The sequence below is a fragment of the Strongylocentrotus purpuratus genome, unplaced genomic scaffold, assembly GCF_000002235.5.
Source record: "Strongylocentrotus purpuratus isolate Spur 01 unplaced genomic scaffold, Spur_5.0 spur5_scaffold_6, whole genome shotgun sequence".
In the NCBI taxonomy this organism is placed as follows: Eukaryota; Metazoa; Echinodermata; class Echinoidea; order Camarodonta; family Strongylocentrotidae; genus Strongylocentrotus; species Strongylocentrotus purpuratus.
Genome location: NW_022145612.1, coordinates 23892144 through 23911880, shown reverse-complemented (window position 1 = coordinate 23911880; position 19737 = coordinate 23892144). Strand labels below are relative to the sequence as shown.

General features: G+C 36.9%; 1 protein-coding gene across 1 annotated transcript; it reads left to right on the top strand.

Annotated features, from left to right (window-relative positions):
• Window positions 1-3089: 3089 nt before the first annotated feature.
• Window positions 3090-17982, top strand: LOC100892419 (wnt inhibitory factor 1). Its single transcript, XM_011671867.2, has 8 exons — window positions 3090-3276; window positions 7418-7548; window positions 13786-13885; window positions 14945-15088; window positions 15642-15740; window positions 16593-16688; window positions 17175-17270; window positions 17666-17982. The coding sequence occupies exons 1-8, from the start codon at window positions 3159-3161 to the stop codon at window positions 17689-17691; spliced, it is 810 nt and encodes a 269-aa protein (XP_011670169.2). The 5' UTR covers window positions 3090-3158; the 3' UTR covers window positions 17692-17982.
• The last annotated feature ends 1755 nt before the right edge of the window (window positions 17983-19737 follow it).

Sequence of the window (19737 nt, the reverse complement as noted above, 5' to 3'; positions counted from 1 at the left end):
CATCGCCATTTTCCATGTCTAGAAGCAACATTAGTCACAGAAGGGATGTCCCAATTAAACTTCTGTCTGGAACAATATTCGTTTTTTCTTTTACCTTGATGCATTAAACCGAACTTTTCTCTCCGTTTGTGCTACCTTGCTAATGAAAGCATGACAGATCGAGACCAAATATGAAGAGTTTCTTGCTCCCCCTTGGGTCCTCATTTAACACCCTGATGTTATCGCATCGTCTCTTCATCTCTCATCACCTTCCTCATGTTTGCATAGATCCAACTGAAGGTCAAGACATATTATCCTGGCCACCGAGAACTTGGAGATTTAGTCGGCTCAGTTTCTCTCTCCCTTCGCTGTCATTATCCAAACCTTTACCCTACCTTCTCTCTATAAACAGTATATACCCCTATAACACTCTTTCCCTTGGTTTGGTATGTATCTGCCCTCCCCCTTTCTCTCTCTCTCTCTCTCTCTCTCTCCCTCTTTCTCCTTCTCTCTCATCTTTTCTCTTCCTCATTCTCCCAAATCTCTTCTTCTATCGTTCTATGAATTTTTCCCAATCTCCTGTCTACCCCTCTTTAACCCTTTTTATTAAATCTCTCACCCTCTCTTTATCTACTTTCTCTCTCTTTCTCTCTCTTTCTCTCTCTTTCTCTCTCCATCTCCCTCTCTATGTTTGTTAGACTATACAGGATTTAAAGAGATGGTATATCAACACTAAAAGAAACGACACATCAGCAGACAATATACCTCAAGTCAAAAACAAAGCTTTTATTCTGATTTTTCAACTGGTAAAATGCCACCAACAACAATCAAGATATCATAAAATTATTAAAGTTAAACCATTTGAAATCTTAACTACAATAATTTTCTCAATATTATTTGTTATTATCTCCACGTTTTCTATCTATCTCTTATAATCTATTTTCTATATAGTTTGTAATCATTAAAAGACGTATAAATAACAAAAATTTCATATTCAGTTTCCGTCTCCATCCACGTTTTACTACCCCTTCCCCATTCTCCCCTTCACGTAATAGGCCTCGTTGTGCACACACGGTCTTCTCTCTTCTTCTTTCGGTCTTTCCACCTCTGCTTTTCATTCACATTTCATGTTTATCGCAACTCCCATCTTCCTTCCTTCCCCCTTCGTCCCTCATGTATAAAAATATATTCATCACAGTCTAGGGTGTAAAATAAAATCACATCCTGGATACATGCTTATAATTTTAGCAACAGCTTATGATGTCTCTTTTTGAAAGCATAATCGCTTTTGTTGGTACATGTCACAAAAGGGGATTTAAAAACAAAAAAAAAAAAAAAAAAAAAAAAAAAAACGAAATTGCTGTTTTAGAAGTCAACAGAATTGTAAGTCAGAAGTTAAAACTCTATAGCAGGACATTACGTATATAATAAAGAACCAGTTTTATGTATATATGTGAAACATGATGTATTTTGAATTTTGTTTATGAAGTTGGAAATAATGCCACACTCCCGCAGATCATATTTCAAGAGCCTTACTGTACGTGCGTTGGTCATTGTTTCCATAAGCCTAAACCTAGTTCTATATCATTAATCCTTTTGATTAATTATAATCCCCTTCTGTCTTGTTTCATCTAGAAGGAATCATGCCAAATATAACAGTCATGTTGTGTCTCCAAATCATGGACATATCCGAAATGGGTGCAAAGCACTTTAAAAGGAGGAAGTCATTAATGTATCAAATTATTGCGCTGACAAATAAAAGCGAAGAAGACGGACGGGATTCAACAGCTTTTATTGGAATTGGATGCATTGGTAAGAAATAGAACAGATCCCCAGCTTATCTTTGTCCTTCCTCTAAGCCTACAAGACGATTTGATGAGTCAAACGGTTGGTGTCACCTGATTATGTTATGCATTGTAAATCATTAATGCACTTCCCTAAAAGTGTCGGATAGGTGGTGGAGGGGGGGGGGGGGGCGGGGGTGCAAGTGCACTGGTTAAACTATACATTTTTAAATTGGGCCGAAAATTTCGCAACAACTCAGCCAGCCGCTGAATAAGCGGGGGGGGGGGGGGGGGGGGGGGGTAAGAGGACACTTACAAAAAAAAAAAAAAAAAAATCCAAGGGGGGGGGTTTACCCCCAACCCCCCCCCCCCCCTGTATACGCGCCTGATACCGTATAGTAAACGTTGAAAAGGAAAAAAAAACGATCACATTATTTCTTTTTCGGGGTGACTCCCCCTTCCCCCCAAAAAGGCAAAAAACAACAAAAGAACAACAGACCAACAAGCAGAACAAACGTATTCGACAGCCTATTAATTATGTACCCAAGAGGATTAATTTACACCCCAAATGACGGTCATTTTTGCTTCTATGTTTGATTGTAGGATTTTTGAGGGGGGGGGGGGGGGGTCACCCCGAAAAAGAAATAATGTGATCATCGCTTTTATTTTTTCCTTGTCCGAGAAAACTCAGACTTATGCCCCGCCCACCCCTCCCCCCCCCCCTTCCTCCCATGGCCTAGAATCCCGGATATGCCACTGTCTTATCGTTATGTTGATTCATCCTCATCATACACTAACTCTTGAACATCAAGAAAAATCGTAATCTCCTTTTAAAATGCCAGGTACTCGAGTTAACTCGACTGACAGGTGACATGTCATATGTCTTTGTTGTATCTTTTCAAAGATTTCTTTTCTCTGTTATATCTTCTTTTTCTTTTTTCCCCTTTAAAAATTTTTTTTTTTTATAGAACTTGATTTCTTAGCAACAGGTATATCTAAAGTGGATAGTTTGAAATTGTGTGTGAAATTCCGTGTATGCGTGTCGTTTCGCTTTACGCATGCACGGTTGCGTGCGTTCCATGCAGGAGTTTAGACATCTGGCGAAACGAATAGCGGGGGAGGGAAAAAAAAAAAAGTACTAGTTCATAGAAGAGTCAGACTCATACCCACCCGCAAACTTTATGAGCTGTGAATCCAAGATCTACGCTGAAGTCTTGCATTGGGGATTGTGTGTCCCTATTTCATTGTTGTAATAAGGACAGTTGACTAATGATGCTCTAATTTGGCGATTTGAAGAACCGTCATATTTTATTGGCACCGTGTGGATTAACTTTTAGAACTGATTACTGACATTTTTTGGCAATCAAAGACTAGGATAATCAAATTAGATTGAGGATGGAGTCAGCTTTTGCATTTCTGTGTTTGTTAACAATTGTTTTGGCTGCGGATCCAGGTCCACTGAGTAGTGATGTAGATGTATGGATAGATCCAGTTCAAGCTAGAGAGCTCTTGTGTAAGTATGGTTTAATTTCTTTCTGTTTGTCGTCTTTCAGATCAAGAACATAAAAGCTATTCATAAATTTAGATATAATGTACAATTATGTTTGAGTTCTCGGTAAGAATAAGCCAAGAAGCATCACCAATAACATCCAAGTTATAATTGACAATGTCATGCAGGAGTGATATTGACGAAGAAGACGAAAAAGAATTGAAAATGATTCATTACCTAATTATATTGATAAGGTATATATATCCGCTATATAAAGCATTCCGATATTTGTCCATTTCTTTCTGGAATTTTTTTTTTTCGACGAATCATTATTTTTTCATTTTTCTATCTACGGGCTGTTCACAAAACGTTAACCTACCCTTCTTTCAGATGTCAATTAAAAAAGAAGAAGTAGAATATTGATCCTTAAGAGCTTAAATTCCGGAAACATTTCAAAAATCATCTCCTGTCATAAATCATTTTATTTATTCACTACATAACAATAGAATAAAATCCCAGGGAATCCAAGATAATCTCTCAGATCACACGAATAAGAGTAATGTGTTACCTTCAATGCATACAAACGACCGCATACAGAGAGGGTGATACTTCAATGTTTTGTTATTTCAGAAAAATAAGGAATTGTACCATGACCATAATGATCTAGTTTTCTTCTCAGTGATACAATACCCTGTCGTGAACAGTTACCATTCAGGTTAAAATCTTTTCGTTCATGATAAATTTTTATTCAACCATAGGAAACAGATTTCGTTCAATGGAAATATCTAAATCATTTATTCTTTACAGTAAAGAAAAAAGCGTTCTAAAGCCCTGCTCAAAAAGGTGCTCAATCAAATGATATTAATTACAATCGAATTATTTAATACGAAGCATAAATGTATTTCCTTCATGTTACTATGCTAAAGGCTTTGTTCAACGCCTAGAAACCACGACAGCTATTACTACTGCTGCTCTGTTGCAATAACAACAACAACAACTACTTCTACTACTACTCCTACTACTATACTACTACTACTACTACTAATACTACTACTACTACTACTACTACTACTACTACTACTACTACTACTACTACTTCCAATATCAGTTCTACTACTACCACTATGTTTGATTTTGATCTCCTTATATCGTATCTCTGTTATTTGTTTTACTACTGAGGCTACTGTTATAATTATATCCATTTTGTTGGCTAATTATTATATACATGTATTTGCTAACATTTTATCCAATCAAAACTGTTCTCACTTGAAATGGCCAAGCCCCATTATTTTACATACAGCGGCAACATTATGATTACAAGTGATTTTGGAAAAATTATCTCATCTTTTTGTATTGATAATTTTAATGAATTATTGAGCTGTGCTAAACCAAAATGTCGTGATATCACAAGTGGGAACAAACACATTTCATGCTATATGCGAGGTCGGAGCAAGGAGTTGAGAGGGACAATAGTGAAGTTTTTCTCACCTTTTGGTTTTCGAACAAGAAGTTCAAATACCGGCTTGATATCATTATACTAAGTTATAAACGAAATTCATTACGGTCAGTGCCTGTAATGCTTAGTGTAATTACTTTGGAAGGGATACTTTTTCAGAATCTGGAATAGGATACGCGAATTCATAATGCAAGTTGGTAACTGTTATACCAAATTGGTTTAGTATCATAATAGACTCTTATTTTCGTATCAGGCATACTAAGTATTGTTATGATAGGACGGGAAATATAGGACCGAATACAAACATATCGACTTAAAAATTGGTAATTCAACATGAATTCCTTTCTGAACTTAGTCTGAACGTGATCAAAATTAAACCTAAGATGTGTGACAAACAGCAAACGCGTTTGTTAGTTAAAAATAGGTCAGAAATTTGAGCAGATAAAAGGGATTATGCTGTCATAATTCAACAATAAATAACTGTCCAAGAATGAATGAACTTGATTTAGAAAGGATTAACATTTCGAAATGCCAGGCGTCCAGGACAATTTCCACTGACCCATTTTGTAAGTCTGTGGAACTTTACCTCATTGAAGTACCTGGTCATATTGCATGATGGCGATACGGTGAAGGGGTTGTACACATCAAGTAAGTGAAGAGCAACGAACAGTTTTTAGGCAGCAATGGGGACATCACCTTGAGTCATTCACGGCAGGATAGCGTTCTAAGCTAAGCCTCTTGTTACCCCCCCCCCCCCCTCCAGTCACACCGCAAGACCATGCAGACCGACAAACAGACTGCACAAAATGCATTACCACAAAATAATGTCCAAGATTCGGTCGGTTTGCGGTCGATTTGGCAGTGTGAGTGACTGTATTACAACACCCCATTAATTTCAATGAGACCGACACAGGACCGACAACAGTAAAAGCTCGTATACAGCCGGAAATCGGTCGGATTGAAGTTGGTCTAGCGGTGTGACTTGGGTATAAGAAACCAAATTTATGCCAGATTAATTTCTACTGTTTGACACTGACAATCATTTTCCTTCGCTATTGTTCTTTCCATTGATACTACATAGCTGGAGCGAAGCCACGGGATATTAAACACCACATGAACCGCATCACATGGTCATAATCGAATTATCTCACGATCTAGAATATTTTCTTCTTCTAAATCATTGGATAGGATCACTGCATATATATTGTGTCAACTTGTGATTCCGATTGTGATTTTGTATCTATTGTCAATTTTGATGATATTATAAGAGATGTGAAGGAGATACGATAGTATATAGGCATGGTGTTTGTTTAAAGGTGACAGTCAGTAAAAACAGATTTAAAAAAAAAAATGTTGTTATATAGATGAGTTTCAGATGATAAAGCGATGTAAAAACGGCAAACTGAAATCGAACATATCGAAAAGAGGAAAAGTTCATAAATATCCCTTTTACGGTGCACTTTGATTAAAAAAAAACTTATAATCTGTTAACTTAGAAAGAAGGACAAAAACTAACATGATATTACCTTTGTTTTTCCATCACGTGCTTTACAGACTTGTTCAAAATGTTGCAGGTGTGGAAATGCATATGTGATCATTTACTACAAAGACATTCTCCAACTTTCAACTTTTCTTTCATAAAATGTCATGAAAACGATCTGCAGAGTTTAGTTAATCATTAATCATTTTAGTATTGCTTTTAGCCAACCCTCAATTTCGTATCAAAAGAGAATCTTCGAATAGCGAAGTTTATCTAGTATACATGTAGGTTCATGATTTTTGAAATATAAACTATACATATTATTAAAAAAATTCGAGGGTAAATTCACCTGACTCTACTATACAGTGTTTTGCTTGCTCTGTTGCACCATTAACCAATTAGAAATCAAAGCATTGATATCGGAATTTCTCTCAGGAATTCCTTCGATTCGCCTACTTTCTAAATTTTGTTTACTGATTTGGTCTGCCAATCAAGTGAATCATTGTTTACTCTTTAATAGGCATGCAGGCACAGGTGATGGGACGTAAGAGGGATTTAACGGTTTGAACTAAACCCCCCCCCCCCCCCCCCCCCAAAAAAAAAAAAAAATAAATAAATAAAAAAAAATACCAAGGTATTAGGTATAATGATAGCATCCCAATTCTGTCTATAATCAGCCCCCCCCCCCTCCCCTGAAACCACATTTTTTTGTAATTGTCCTGGCATAAACGTCATAGGAGAGCATAGAGGGTGGATGAGACTTGGAGTGGTAAACAAAAACGTATTTTATCTCATTTGTTACCATTAAGATTCAAACATACAGCTAGAGATTCAAGATTACGATATGTTAGTATAGAATAAGAATATTAATTAATTCGCTTCACTTCATTTTCTAATCCATGCTATTCAAGCGTAGACTTAACCATTAGACCTCTCTCAGAAAGTAGCTTCGATGGAGGGGAGGGGTGGGTGTGCAGGGAGTAGGGTGGGGCAGGAGCAGTTCCTTCTATTCGTGAAGGAGTCGTAGCATAATTATGCTTACAGTGGATAGGCTAGTGGTCCCTCCCTTCATTTCAAAGACAGCTCGATGACCTTGCTCAACTATAATTTCTTCAATCTGTTCATTGTTATAGTTCCTTTGGACTACTTTCATTAATCCACGTGTGTGTACGTTTTTTCATAGTTCCTTTAATCTGTTTATTTCCCCGGTATTTTGTTTTGATCCTCAGGTCGCGGCGCCACGTTGGATATCGTACGAGGAGGTGAAGCCCAACCAATCATCCAGAAACTTCGTAACAAGCTCACCGTCATCCCGCCTGATATCAATACTGTCAATATCACATGGAGGGCTGCACCTGGGGTGAGGTCCTTTCCTTCGATTGTATCCATATTCATGCATCTTCTTTTTGTATTCCTTTATATCCCTTCATCTTTCTTCTTCTTCCCCAGTCTTTCCTTATCTTCCTCTATCTTTTGTCGGCGACGTGAATGTATGTGACCCGTGTCACGTTTTCACCGCATCTCATTTTAATGTCACCAAGAACTTTTTTCTTTTCGCTCTCCATGATTTCTTTGATAATGTGCGATGCACCTGTTCTTTTCCCTACTTCTCTCTTCCACAACCTGCTTATGAATGTGACTATGACCCGTTTCATGTTTACACTGCATGACACTTGAATGTCATCATCAGACCAAGAAGTTACTAACTTCTTGATCAGACACGCGGTTCTTCGATTTTTCCTTTTCTTCCCTGCAATGCACCTCTTGTTTCCCTCATACACTCTCTTTACCACAATCCAACATTTTAAACAATTATGAATAGTATTGTGGTATTAAGTTCAGTCAATTTGAGTGAGTTCAGCTTCTTTCGATCGATCAACCCTCTAGCTTTTTCTTCAAAGAAACTTGGATTCATTTCTGTTTTACCCACAATTATCATTACTTCAAACAATTTGGATGTGTGTGTGGGTGTGGGTGTGTTGGGGGGGGGGGCAACATTGTTCTTCTATAGTCCCCCTCTTTTATGACCGATGCTTGAGAGGCAATTTCATATTGTCAATCGTGAAAGGCTAATCGTGGTACAAATCAAAGGTCATCACACAATAGTGTAATGAAACGAAAGCATATCAGACATTTCTGTCAAATATAGTCGGGTCACCTCTTGATATAAAGTACATGGTAGCTGAAATACAATGACTTCCATTACTTTAGTATTATTATAAGAAAAAACATTGGAACATTCAAGCGTTGGAGGTAATTAAATTTCCTCTAATATTTGTAAGTTTTAAAGGTAATCAATTAAAGCATAGCAGACATTACTGTCACAGATAGTCTGGTCATCTCCTGATTTAAAGGAATTGCTGTCTGAAATATATATGACTTCCATTACTTTAATAAGTACAAGAATAACCATTGGAACTTCCAAATTTTAGAGGTAAAATACTCTGTCTAGTGTCTTTATTAGAAAATTTTACGAGGTACAAATTCGATTTTAGTTCCCTTGTTATAGGCCTAAATGACTATCTATTTTAACTCCAAAATGATTAGGGGTAACACGATATAAGGTCACCCCTCAAAGGGTGTCTTGCCGATAATCACCGTCATTACGAGCGCATATATCCCCAAACCCAAAACAACAATTGGTTATAGAGCACGGGGAGGGCAATATACTTTTTGATAATGGTAGTAATTGGTTTGATACGATTCGAGCACCAAATCATCGGGTTAAAACCCTGAACACTCCCCGCTGATTCCATCAGTATAAATTGACTCACACCTCACTTCAAATATCACTTATACCGCCCAGACACCAGGTGTATCTCATGCCATTGTGAAGCGAGAGATCTACCGAGACACTTGGCAAATATAATGTTTGATTTGCACATCAAATTGTTCAGTCATTAATGATGGACTCTTTACGCCCACTTACCTCCTCCTTTGGGCTAACATCACTTATTGAACAATCGCTCTAATATTCCCTCTCTACTCCCCCTCGATCTTTGTATCATTTTAGGAGTTCGACTTTGGCTTAGCCTTGGAACTGCAGTTTTGTTAGGATTTGTGCTTTTTTGCTTATTATATTTTGTAACCTGAATGAATATATCATAGGTTCAGTTTATAACTGAATACAAAATGAAAGAAAAGTTACATGTCTATATTCATAATACTTGAAACCTGTGTAATTTAAAAAGTGCGGGTATAAAATCTGAATATACTCCTTTTCAACGACAACGTCACAACGAACAAAAATGAAGAGGCGGCGGGGGGGGGGGGGTGATGGAAGATTTCTGAAAAACGTACCTTAATGTGGAAAGTAAGGCATCAAATACACCTTTATTTTCAAAACTCAACTCCACGATAATATTATAGCGTTTCCATCGAACTGTCGATTGTATTCAACACCTTTAACCCGCAAGAACTCCGTCAAAGTTGGCACCCTGAGTTGTATCGGTGATGTTTATTTTGCTATTGTGACGATTTTTTTTATTCAACGCTACCATACCCTCTGGCGGGATAAGAATTAATACAATAATTTATCATTGGAGTATTATCGGATGGAGCCTTTTGCCGCCGAGTTATGAAATGAAACAAATTGTGTTTATAGTCATCAAATTGCGGTAACAGAACTGTGCATTGTGAGTTGGTTATAATGAGGAAAGAGGGTCCCGATATGTTGATATTCTGGTTGCATTTTTCATCTTGAATGATAAAATCAAAATATTGTGGCTTCTTTATAATCCTATTCAGGTGCAGTTTTAATAATATTATTCACACTTAACAGGAAAAGTGAAAATACGTGCCGTTTATTATCATTTGATGCGTGAACAGAGACAGGATTAAATTTCATAGAAATCAGAAAAGACGGAAATGTTATAATGAATCATTGTTATTAGGTGAATTACAAGCCACTGAACGACATCTGAAATATAGTACATGACGTTGTAAAATCTTGTCTGTATTAAGTATACTATGAGCCTATAGTACAATGGTGGGTTCTATTTTTAATTCCTATTTAATTCATAAAATGTACAGAAGTATACTAAATAACAGGCACTAAATAAATATGATGACCTCAAGTTGTATAAAGATTATTCAACACAGACTAATAAGTTGAAACTATGACCCATCACCCCACAAAACAAAACAAAATATAACAAGCGATAATTTTCTAACTTCTAACTTGAAACCTCGATATTAGGAATGGCCCTGTGGTTGGCTGCCTAGTGTACCCTCAGTTTGAGACCGTGTTGCGTCTTCTTGATGATGACTTCGAAGGTCGGCTCCAAAAATTATTGAAATTGTTATAAGTCTTTAAAAAATAAAGCTTGCTTACTAAATGCTCTCATATGCATTACAGCGTTTGGCCCCGATTATAATTATGGACGCCATAAACATTAGTAATCATTATTTCAAACAGACATAATATAGTGCACTTCAACTCCAACAATCCAAACAAATTTATTTCTGAATGGCCAGTCACGTTATCGTTTAGTCTTTTTCCAATCATTTCGATTTGTCAGAAAGCAAAGAAAGGGTGTCTGTGACTCTGTGTCATTAATACACCTGCCATATTTCATTTCAGCTTTACTGCTGCTTATTGGTAGCGATTTAGAAGTAAAGTGAATAAATGGTTGCCTTCCGGCATTTTTAACACGGTCAATGCTCTGGAAACGAATCTGTATCGCATTAAGGGACAGGGGTGGATATTGGGGGTATTGTAGTCATGAAAGATCTTTCAAAATGTTTTTTTTCCCCTGATCAAATGAGAATGATAATGTCGTTCAGGTAGCAGTCATGACAGACTTGTAATGTCAAGATTTAGTATGTGGAGGTAATAAACAAATTGTAAAATTGTCCATGAAATATAAAGGAAATTCAACGTTTCAGAGAAAGAGATTTATTAAGGTTTGATCGGACACATCGACATGGTTCAGGGCAAAATAATTATGAGAGGGATTGGAAGAAGTGGGTGGAGGATAATCTTATTCTAAGTTTGTGATATAGTTTGCTCTTTGACTGGACAGCTGCTCAATCTCCTTAGCCCCAGTTAGACCACACTGTCTCTCAGTGCTATTATTAGTTTCGGAGAGGAAAGTAATGAGATCCTAAATACATAAAGCAGTTGTGTTCATCAAGTTTATATTCGTGACTATATTTGATTACCTTTTATCAACTGGTTTTAAACTCATACTCTTGACGGACCATCTGTTGATATTCTTCAAAACTCGCCGAGAAGTTTCGATGAAGTCATTTACACCTGTTCTGAGAGTATATAGAGCACAGTGATACCATAGACATAACTTATGATGATACTATTCTTTACAATGCAAAGGTTTTGTTTTCAAGATTAAATTTTGGTTAAGGAGGGGGGGGGGGGGTGGGGCTTTTACATGGCCGATGCAAACGGTGAATAATAGTGAGCCCCTACATGGATCCCTATATGGATATTTATCCATCTATCTGTCTAAGTATCTTCTCCCAGTTCGGAGGTTGATTGCATTTTCTCTCCATTTCACTCTATCTTCTGCCATTCTGGTGCACTCATGCCGTTTTAGTCCACTCCAATTCTTGACATTCTCTTCCCAGTTGATTCTGGTTCTCCCTCTCGGTCTAGTGCCTTCCACTATCCCCTCCAACGCATCCTTTAAAGGCCCACTGCACTACTGGTAGCTACTTGCGCCCTCTATATAACAAACAATGCATAATCGGTGACCATTGGTGCCCCATGATCCTCTTTTTCTTATGTTAACTGAGAGCTGAGTTGATGAGATAACCACCTGTCCAGTGACCTTGCAGAGCGGTCTAATCCCTCCTGGAAACTACGGCAGATAAGCTTTAAGAGGCTTTGGTGCCTTTTAACATGACCAAAGTATTTGACTTTTCTCTCCTTACCTAACCCTACCAGTGCAATTTGTTTACGCCCTGCTATGTGCAATATCTCTTTGTTGGTTTTCATTTGTTTCCAGGATATTTTCATCATCCTTCTGTAAATCCACATTTATTTTCCACAGCCTTGCTTATTGTCCATGTTTCTGTTACATACAATGGGACAGACCATACATAACAGCTTACTAATTTCACCTTTCTATCAGTGAATAAGTTTTTTATTGCCAGAAATGTATTCTGAGCAATTTCTATTCTTCTTTTTATTTCTGCTTCGCATCTGGCATCATCTGTGATATTTTGTCCTAAGTAGATGTAATTACTGACCTGCTCAATTATATGTCCATCGAGTTTCAAACAGATTCTAGGCTTATTCTCTGTTCTACTAAAGTGGATAACTGATTTTGCTATTTAGGGTGTTCTATTATACCCCATGAGGAGAGACTAAATGAATGGATGAATGAATGAATGAATGAATTACGGAAGGAATGAATGAATAATTGAATAAATGAATAAATAAATGAACTAGTCAATAAATCAATTAAATAATAACGTGTATCATTGAGTTAGAATCCAAGATGAGGGTAGAAGTTAAGTACAGCTGTACTCAAAACAGTATAAAAGTTGGGTCTTCTTTTGAATTTCACTAGTTTGTGATCCGTTGTGTAATGACGAATTTAGTATTGGCCTATTCGAAATGGATAACTAGTTTTTTTAAATATATATATAAAAGTAACTAGACACTGTCTTCAAGAGGAAACGACTTAACAGACTAGAATAGTTAAACATTCCACAAATCGATCAATCTTCTGAACATTAGATTGTACAAATATTCGACCGTGGGACCAATTTCTATAAAATTCACATTTTGAGTTGTCAAGGAAAAAATATAAAAATACCACATAATATACAAACAGTCTATAATGGTTCGCAGATGGTTTAACAGCGCACGCAAACGAGCCACCCGTTGATATGGGGTTGGAATTATTCAAATATTGAACTAGAAATGTCAACTCAAACAGACAGATGTTTATTGGATAATAGCATACCAGTTTTGAAATAATGCTGGTGTGGGAGAGTTAGAGATAGAGAGAAACTGAGAGAGACAGAGAGAGACAGAGAGAGACAGAGAGAGAGAGACATACAGAGAGAGAGAGAGAGAGAGAGAGAGAGAGAGAGAGAGGGGGGATGGGGGGGGGGGGGGTGGGTGGGAGAAAATGAGGGAGGGAGAGCTCATTAAATGTTCTGCGGTATTACTTCGGAGTATTCATTAGTAACTTTGAATTATGATAAAGTCTTTTGTTTGCCAGCAGGGACACCGTCCCTCTTGCAAGTTTTATAAGTATACGTAGGCTACACTAGAGAATAAAACATATTATTACATTAGTCTATGGAGACTCAACTAATTACACGTTATGAAACGATGGATTGTTTAACTGTATACTTTATTAATACAAGTCAACTTCTCCAACATGTTATCATAGTTAACACCGACACCAATTAATTTGATTTAATTTGCCTGCACCATGTACATGTTCACTCAAACACGTTCAGTTGAAGTAAAATTACAGATATCATATACGATGCGTATTACAGGTGTACATTTATGATCTTAAAATCGTTCATTGACGTTAAATGATAATGCGTAAAATTTATTATTTTCTAGACGATTACTCATTACAGTTTCTTCATTTTCTCTTCCACTTCTTTATAGTTTCATTATGCCATCCACGCAAGAACAGCAAACACCAGGCTCATGGAGAACCTTGCTATCACAATACCGCCCTCTGGAACTATACCAACCTCTGAAAGTGGTAAGTGCTTTCGAAAAATCGACGGGCAATTTCAATACAACATTGTATATCCCATAGAAATCATGTTTGGATCACATAATACTGAATTGTAATGTTTGCACACTTCAAAAGGTGATTGACAGGGCGTATCCGGACACCTACCCCCTGGACATCCACCCCCGGATAACCACCTCCAGTCAATTACCCCCTAGGACAACTACCCCCTAGGACAACTAGCCCCCTAGGGCAAGCACCCTCTAGGTCGACTACCCCCAGGACAACTACCCCCGGACAACTAGCCCCCAGACAACTACCCCCTAGGATAGTTGTCCTATAGGATGGTTGTCGTATGGGGTAGTTTATTGGGGGTAGATGTCCGGGGGTAGTTGTCCAGGGTAGTTGTCCTAGGGGTAGTTGACTGGGGGTGGCTATCCGGGGGTGGATGTCCAGGGGGTAGGTGTCCTAGAACCGGACAGGGCTATTGATATTGCATTAAGTTGATTTTTAAAAGTAGTTGCGATCATCGTGGTAGTAATAAAGTAAAATATTATAGAGGGTGGGGTTGTAATGTATTTTGATCGTATATCAGATGGGATTCATGGAGGGGCACTATCGAAGCATAATGTCATGATGGTTAAGAATTTAGAATGATGACGCGTGAGAGCACTATGGACGTTATAGTGAACTTGTGGGGCAGGGCCCGGGGGTAGGGATGTTTAATTTCCCGATATCGGCTATAGAATCACCTCATAATAATAGGGGCTTCAAGATAGTCTAATATTACTGTAATGAAGCCTCATGAGTGATTTACTTTTAAAACAACATGATAGGAGAAATAAAATTATTGATAAACCCAAGTTTAGCAACGAAACACGTTTTTAATTAATGCTACAGATTGATATAAAATGCTCAACGATATGGTAAGAAACAATATATTTATATTATTTATATTTGTTTTTTTTTGGGGGGGGGGGCGGGGTCTTATAGGCCATTAAATTAGTATGGAAGAAATAATTCAAGCTGATTAATAGCAAATCACTGAATAGATATATAATTGTCCTTTTTCCCTTTTCTGATCAGTTTTTCAGGTGGAGCTACGATGCACGGGAAGACAAACTGGTATTGCTTCAGGTCGGTTTGTCTTGAAGATATGGGATGAAACCAAACGTCTCATCCCAGGATCGCCACTTAGGATTCCATTCCAGAAGCAGTGCTGGAAAAAGGGTAAGACAAATTATTGATCACTGCCATTAAGATATCTCAAAAGATCAGAAAAGTTCAACCAGTAAGGTAAAACGCCATGTCTTTTACTGTTTGAAAATTCCCTTTGAAAGGCCATCAAGCGTTTTATTTTATTGCTTTTTATTTTGTTGCACAATAATCTAGATTGCGGGGAAAAAACTATGTCAAATACACAACTTTTGTCACATAAGTATAGCTAATCTGAATAAGAAAAATGATGCAACCAACCTCTGCGGTATGAGAGGGGTGGTTCACAAAAGGAGATCTGTTTCAAACCCAAGTGGTCACCAAGTTTAGGCTCTGGTAATGCAGAGGAAAATTGAGTACATTTATTGTTCCTCTTCAAAGAGTTTTTTCTGTTGCTCCGACATTTACTTCGGCGACAATATTGCTACGGCTTTATTTCATCAAAAAGTATAGGGTTAGGGTAATAGTTGCAGGTGTTAGAATAAGGTTAGAGTTAGGGCTGGGTTCATTGTTGAAGTTATGCATTTTGTTTAAAGTAGGAATTATCGGTTTTCGTTTTTCTTTTCAGTCAAGCCGTGTCATCCTCCGTGTGGTAACGGTGCTGTGTGTGCTGATGATGGCGTCTGTGAGTGTCCAGAAGGCTACTATGGAACCAGCTGCAAACATGGTAATACCACACCACCACGATCTCAAACACGATGTATTGACATCGTACTGTCAAGCTCCTGTAGTATCGTGATTAGCACTTGACATACACATACATCTTGAGCAGGCCTTGCTTGTTAGCGGTCGCCTAAATTTTGCTTTACAGCAAGTTGACAAATTTGGACCACGCCCTGTTTCAGGCATTCAGCATGATGTAATATGAGGTTTTGGTTTTGAGGAATATTTTCTAGCATTGCTGTATTGTTTTAATAATATAATGTGTATATTATAGACAAACACACGGTCAGAATATTATATCACTTGAAACTGGATGATGTCAATTAAACTTAATCTAGATATTGAAATTCTCTTTTTTTTGCGACCAGTGAAAATTACGCCCTGTTTAGAAAAAGTTTTACGCTCATTACGGATGTTCAGATATTGGATTTAAGATAGCTTCGAATGTATCATGATCAGGGGGGTGTTTCACAAAGATCCTAAGTTGAACTTATCTCTAAGTTGGACTTAAAAATTATGGAAAGCCATTAGCATCTTTGAAAATATTTTGTAAAAGTTATTTTGAAAGGCATTAATTGTTTATTCAAATCATTCATATTTTCTATCATCAAGGAGATTTCATGTTCTGGATGTGGAATTTATAAAAAGTCTAAAATACTTGAATTTCTGCTTTTGAATATATTTCATTTTAAGACTCCAATGGCTGTCCATAATTTTTAAGTCCAACTTAGAGTTAAGTTCTACTTAGGATCTTTGTGAAACACCCCCCAGGTATGAATGACGTATGATCATGACGTATAGTAAATTAATATGATTATTCTTACGTTCATCAATATCCACTTCTGTCTTTCTTTAGCTATATGCATCCCACATTGTTTTAATGGTGGATCGTGTATTGAGCCCAGTGTGTGTCAATGTCAAGATGGATTCACAGGAAACCGATGCCAAACAGGTATGGATACAGTTCTTTCGTTCTTTTTTACTCATATAATGTAAATAAATTATACGATAAACATTCAACATTTCATTATCTTAGATTGATTCCAAACTTTTGAGCAATGAGCTGCAAGTATTACACACCATGAGTTTATATGGCAACCTGTAATTTCAACTTTGACTAAATGATGATTGAGTATTAAATGATGATAAATAAAATAAGGATATATGCCTTCTCTCTCTCTCTCTCTCTCTCTCTCGTCATTTTCCAATCCATTCTTCTGTTTTGCAAATTATTTGGACATAAATAGGAATTTTTCAAAAAAGAAAACAAAATACATGTGTGTGTTAAGTGCTTACAAAATATTACTGTACAAGTGAAGATTACGGTTTATCAGCCCAGAATTGATACATGACCCACTAAGAGTAAAACAAACAAAAATCGGCCTTCAAATAGGATCAGTGTGATGGGCGTAACAGCATAATCTATATTATGTTCCAGCTTCGTGCCTGGATAACTGTTCTGACAACGGCCAATGTGTGGCGCCAGATACATGTGTATGTCGGTATGGATGGACCGGACCAACTTGTGCCATTAGTAAGTACATATAAGAAGAAGAAAAAATCAATGTTACTTCAACAAGGAATTGTGTTGTTTTAAAAGCGCCTTAAAGTATCATGTGGCATCATATTTCGTATTATGATAAGCGGCTGGTCTAGGGATGACATAGCCCCACCCCCCTCTACCCGCCTACACCCTCATCCTTGTGGAATTTTGTTATGTTTTATTCTGGTTTTTGCAGATCCTTGAGCCCCCTAAAACAGGCCTGAATCCTCCATTAATCGTCTACATAATTATCCATCCGCTTTTAACACTCATTTTTCACTGTCTATAATTAAACATCTAAATATATTTTAAGCAGAATCGTCCCAACCTGTTTTATTTAAAGATGTCTTTCCTTTTTTCATCTCTCACTCTCTCTTTCTCTTCAGGGCAGCTCGGAGTTGATGGTATCTAGAAGAATCAAGATTCAAGCGTAAAAGAACAAGCGAGATTTTAACAACATGTACATGTTTCTTAATGTTAACATTAATGTGTATTCATCTTGATTCAAAATCAACAAGACGAAGTCTTCCATTCTTTTAGTTGTAAAACATTCTTTTTCTTTAATTGTCAATTCAGGCTGGCGTATGTGTTTTTATAATTCATTTAGCATGAATGTATTTTATAGCATTGTCTTGATGATCGATAAGTGCACGTTTTTATTTCAAATTCGAATTACCCATGTTTGTTATGACTGCAGTATGAAACTGCTAATGAAAATAGAAAGGCGTATATGCCATCTATATAAAGATAGAGCCGTATATAATTATATAGTGTTAAACTTCCAAATGCATTTCATTTTATTCAAATTACTGTATACACGATTATACATGTAGTTTAATAAGAAAAGTGCACGTCAAGATCTTTACATACGGGGTTATGTCCTCAATAATTTTATATATTTTTCAGAGCCTATATCATATCTAACTTTAAAATAAATAATTTTGGGGTTACCTACTAGTATATATATTCCCTCTTTTACTGAGGCGTCTGGTTTAGTTATAGGATCCTATACTAAACTTTTTACGATTGCTTAATATCATATTAAAGTAAAGCATATTTCGACACATCACCATGCACGACATGTGTGAAAACACAATTCTTATTGTTGTTTATGCTAGCAAATTCAGCAAGTTCATTGAAGTGTGTTTATTATATTTATATAAAGCAATGTTGTAAATATTAAGCGCGACATTTTTTCGACCGCATTTTTGTTTTGACAAAAAAGATACTTGTTGATTAATTAATTATTCAATATTGTCATCTCTTTGCTGTGTTCCTTTTTGGAATATATTCTTTATACTCTAAAAGCATAACTTAGCTGTAATATGTTAAGACTTTGACGGTGGGTTGAATGGTGACCAATTATTTTTTAACTTATTTTTCGCATAGAGCATTTGATTTTTTCCAAGTTATGGGCTTTCTATAAAAACATTGTAAGTATACTTTAGTTTTGTTTGATTAAAGATGGTGTTGTAGCGTTAGTCGTGTCTTTGGGATGGGGTATGACTATATTGTTGGTGGACTTACTGCGAGAGAGCGAGGCGACCGAGGATGGGAGGGTTCAGGGTATGGAGAATCAATCTTCTTCTCATTGTCATTTTTTAACAAGTTTCATCTATATAGGGATTGACATTCGCATTTGTCTATTCGGTGTAAATAATCAACATGATAATTTTAAATAGAGATCACAATATGCTCATTTTTTCTTCTTTCTATTTCACACAGTGTATAGAGATTAGGTGATCCCGCAATGTTAAATCAAGTATTTTGTGTCATAATTTATCTTACAATATTTTACAATGTTTTTGTTTGTAACGTTAATGTGAAATTTAACTCGAGCGTATGCAAAAGTTTATGAATAGCTGTATTAAATACAATATGTAATTTTTAATAATCTTGCTTTTTACGTGAAATTTGTAATTGTGACTCGAGGGCAATTCAAGATCATAAGTCTATCTCACTATCAGAAAGTAGCGTGATATAAATAAGGCTATATCGATGGGTAGAGTGTGTCATTCACCTCCTAATCTCCTTATGATAAATCTCATTATCAGACAATGATATTGCTTACAATCGCCTAACCAGTACGTGCTACAATTTGGTTCTGTAGTATAGCGTTTATGTTTCAATGTGAAAACTTCATGTGTTTTGGCAAATTTCTTGGCACTAAGACTCTCCTCTTTTCTCTGTCAAGCTTCATGTACTCCATTTGTCATAATATTTGTTATGCATCATGATTTATGACATTATTATTTTATGTTGGTACGTGTGGTATGTATTGCGTGAGAAAGAGAGGGAGAGAAAGGGAGGGAGAGAGAGAGAAAGGGAGGGAGAGGGGGAGAGAGAGGGGAGAGAGAGAGAGAGAGAGAGAGAGGTGGAGAGAGGAGAGAGAGAGAGAGAGAGGTGGGGGAGGGAGAGAGAGGGGGAGAGAGGGAGGGATAGATGGGGAGGGAGAGAC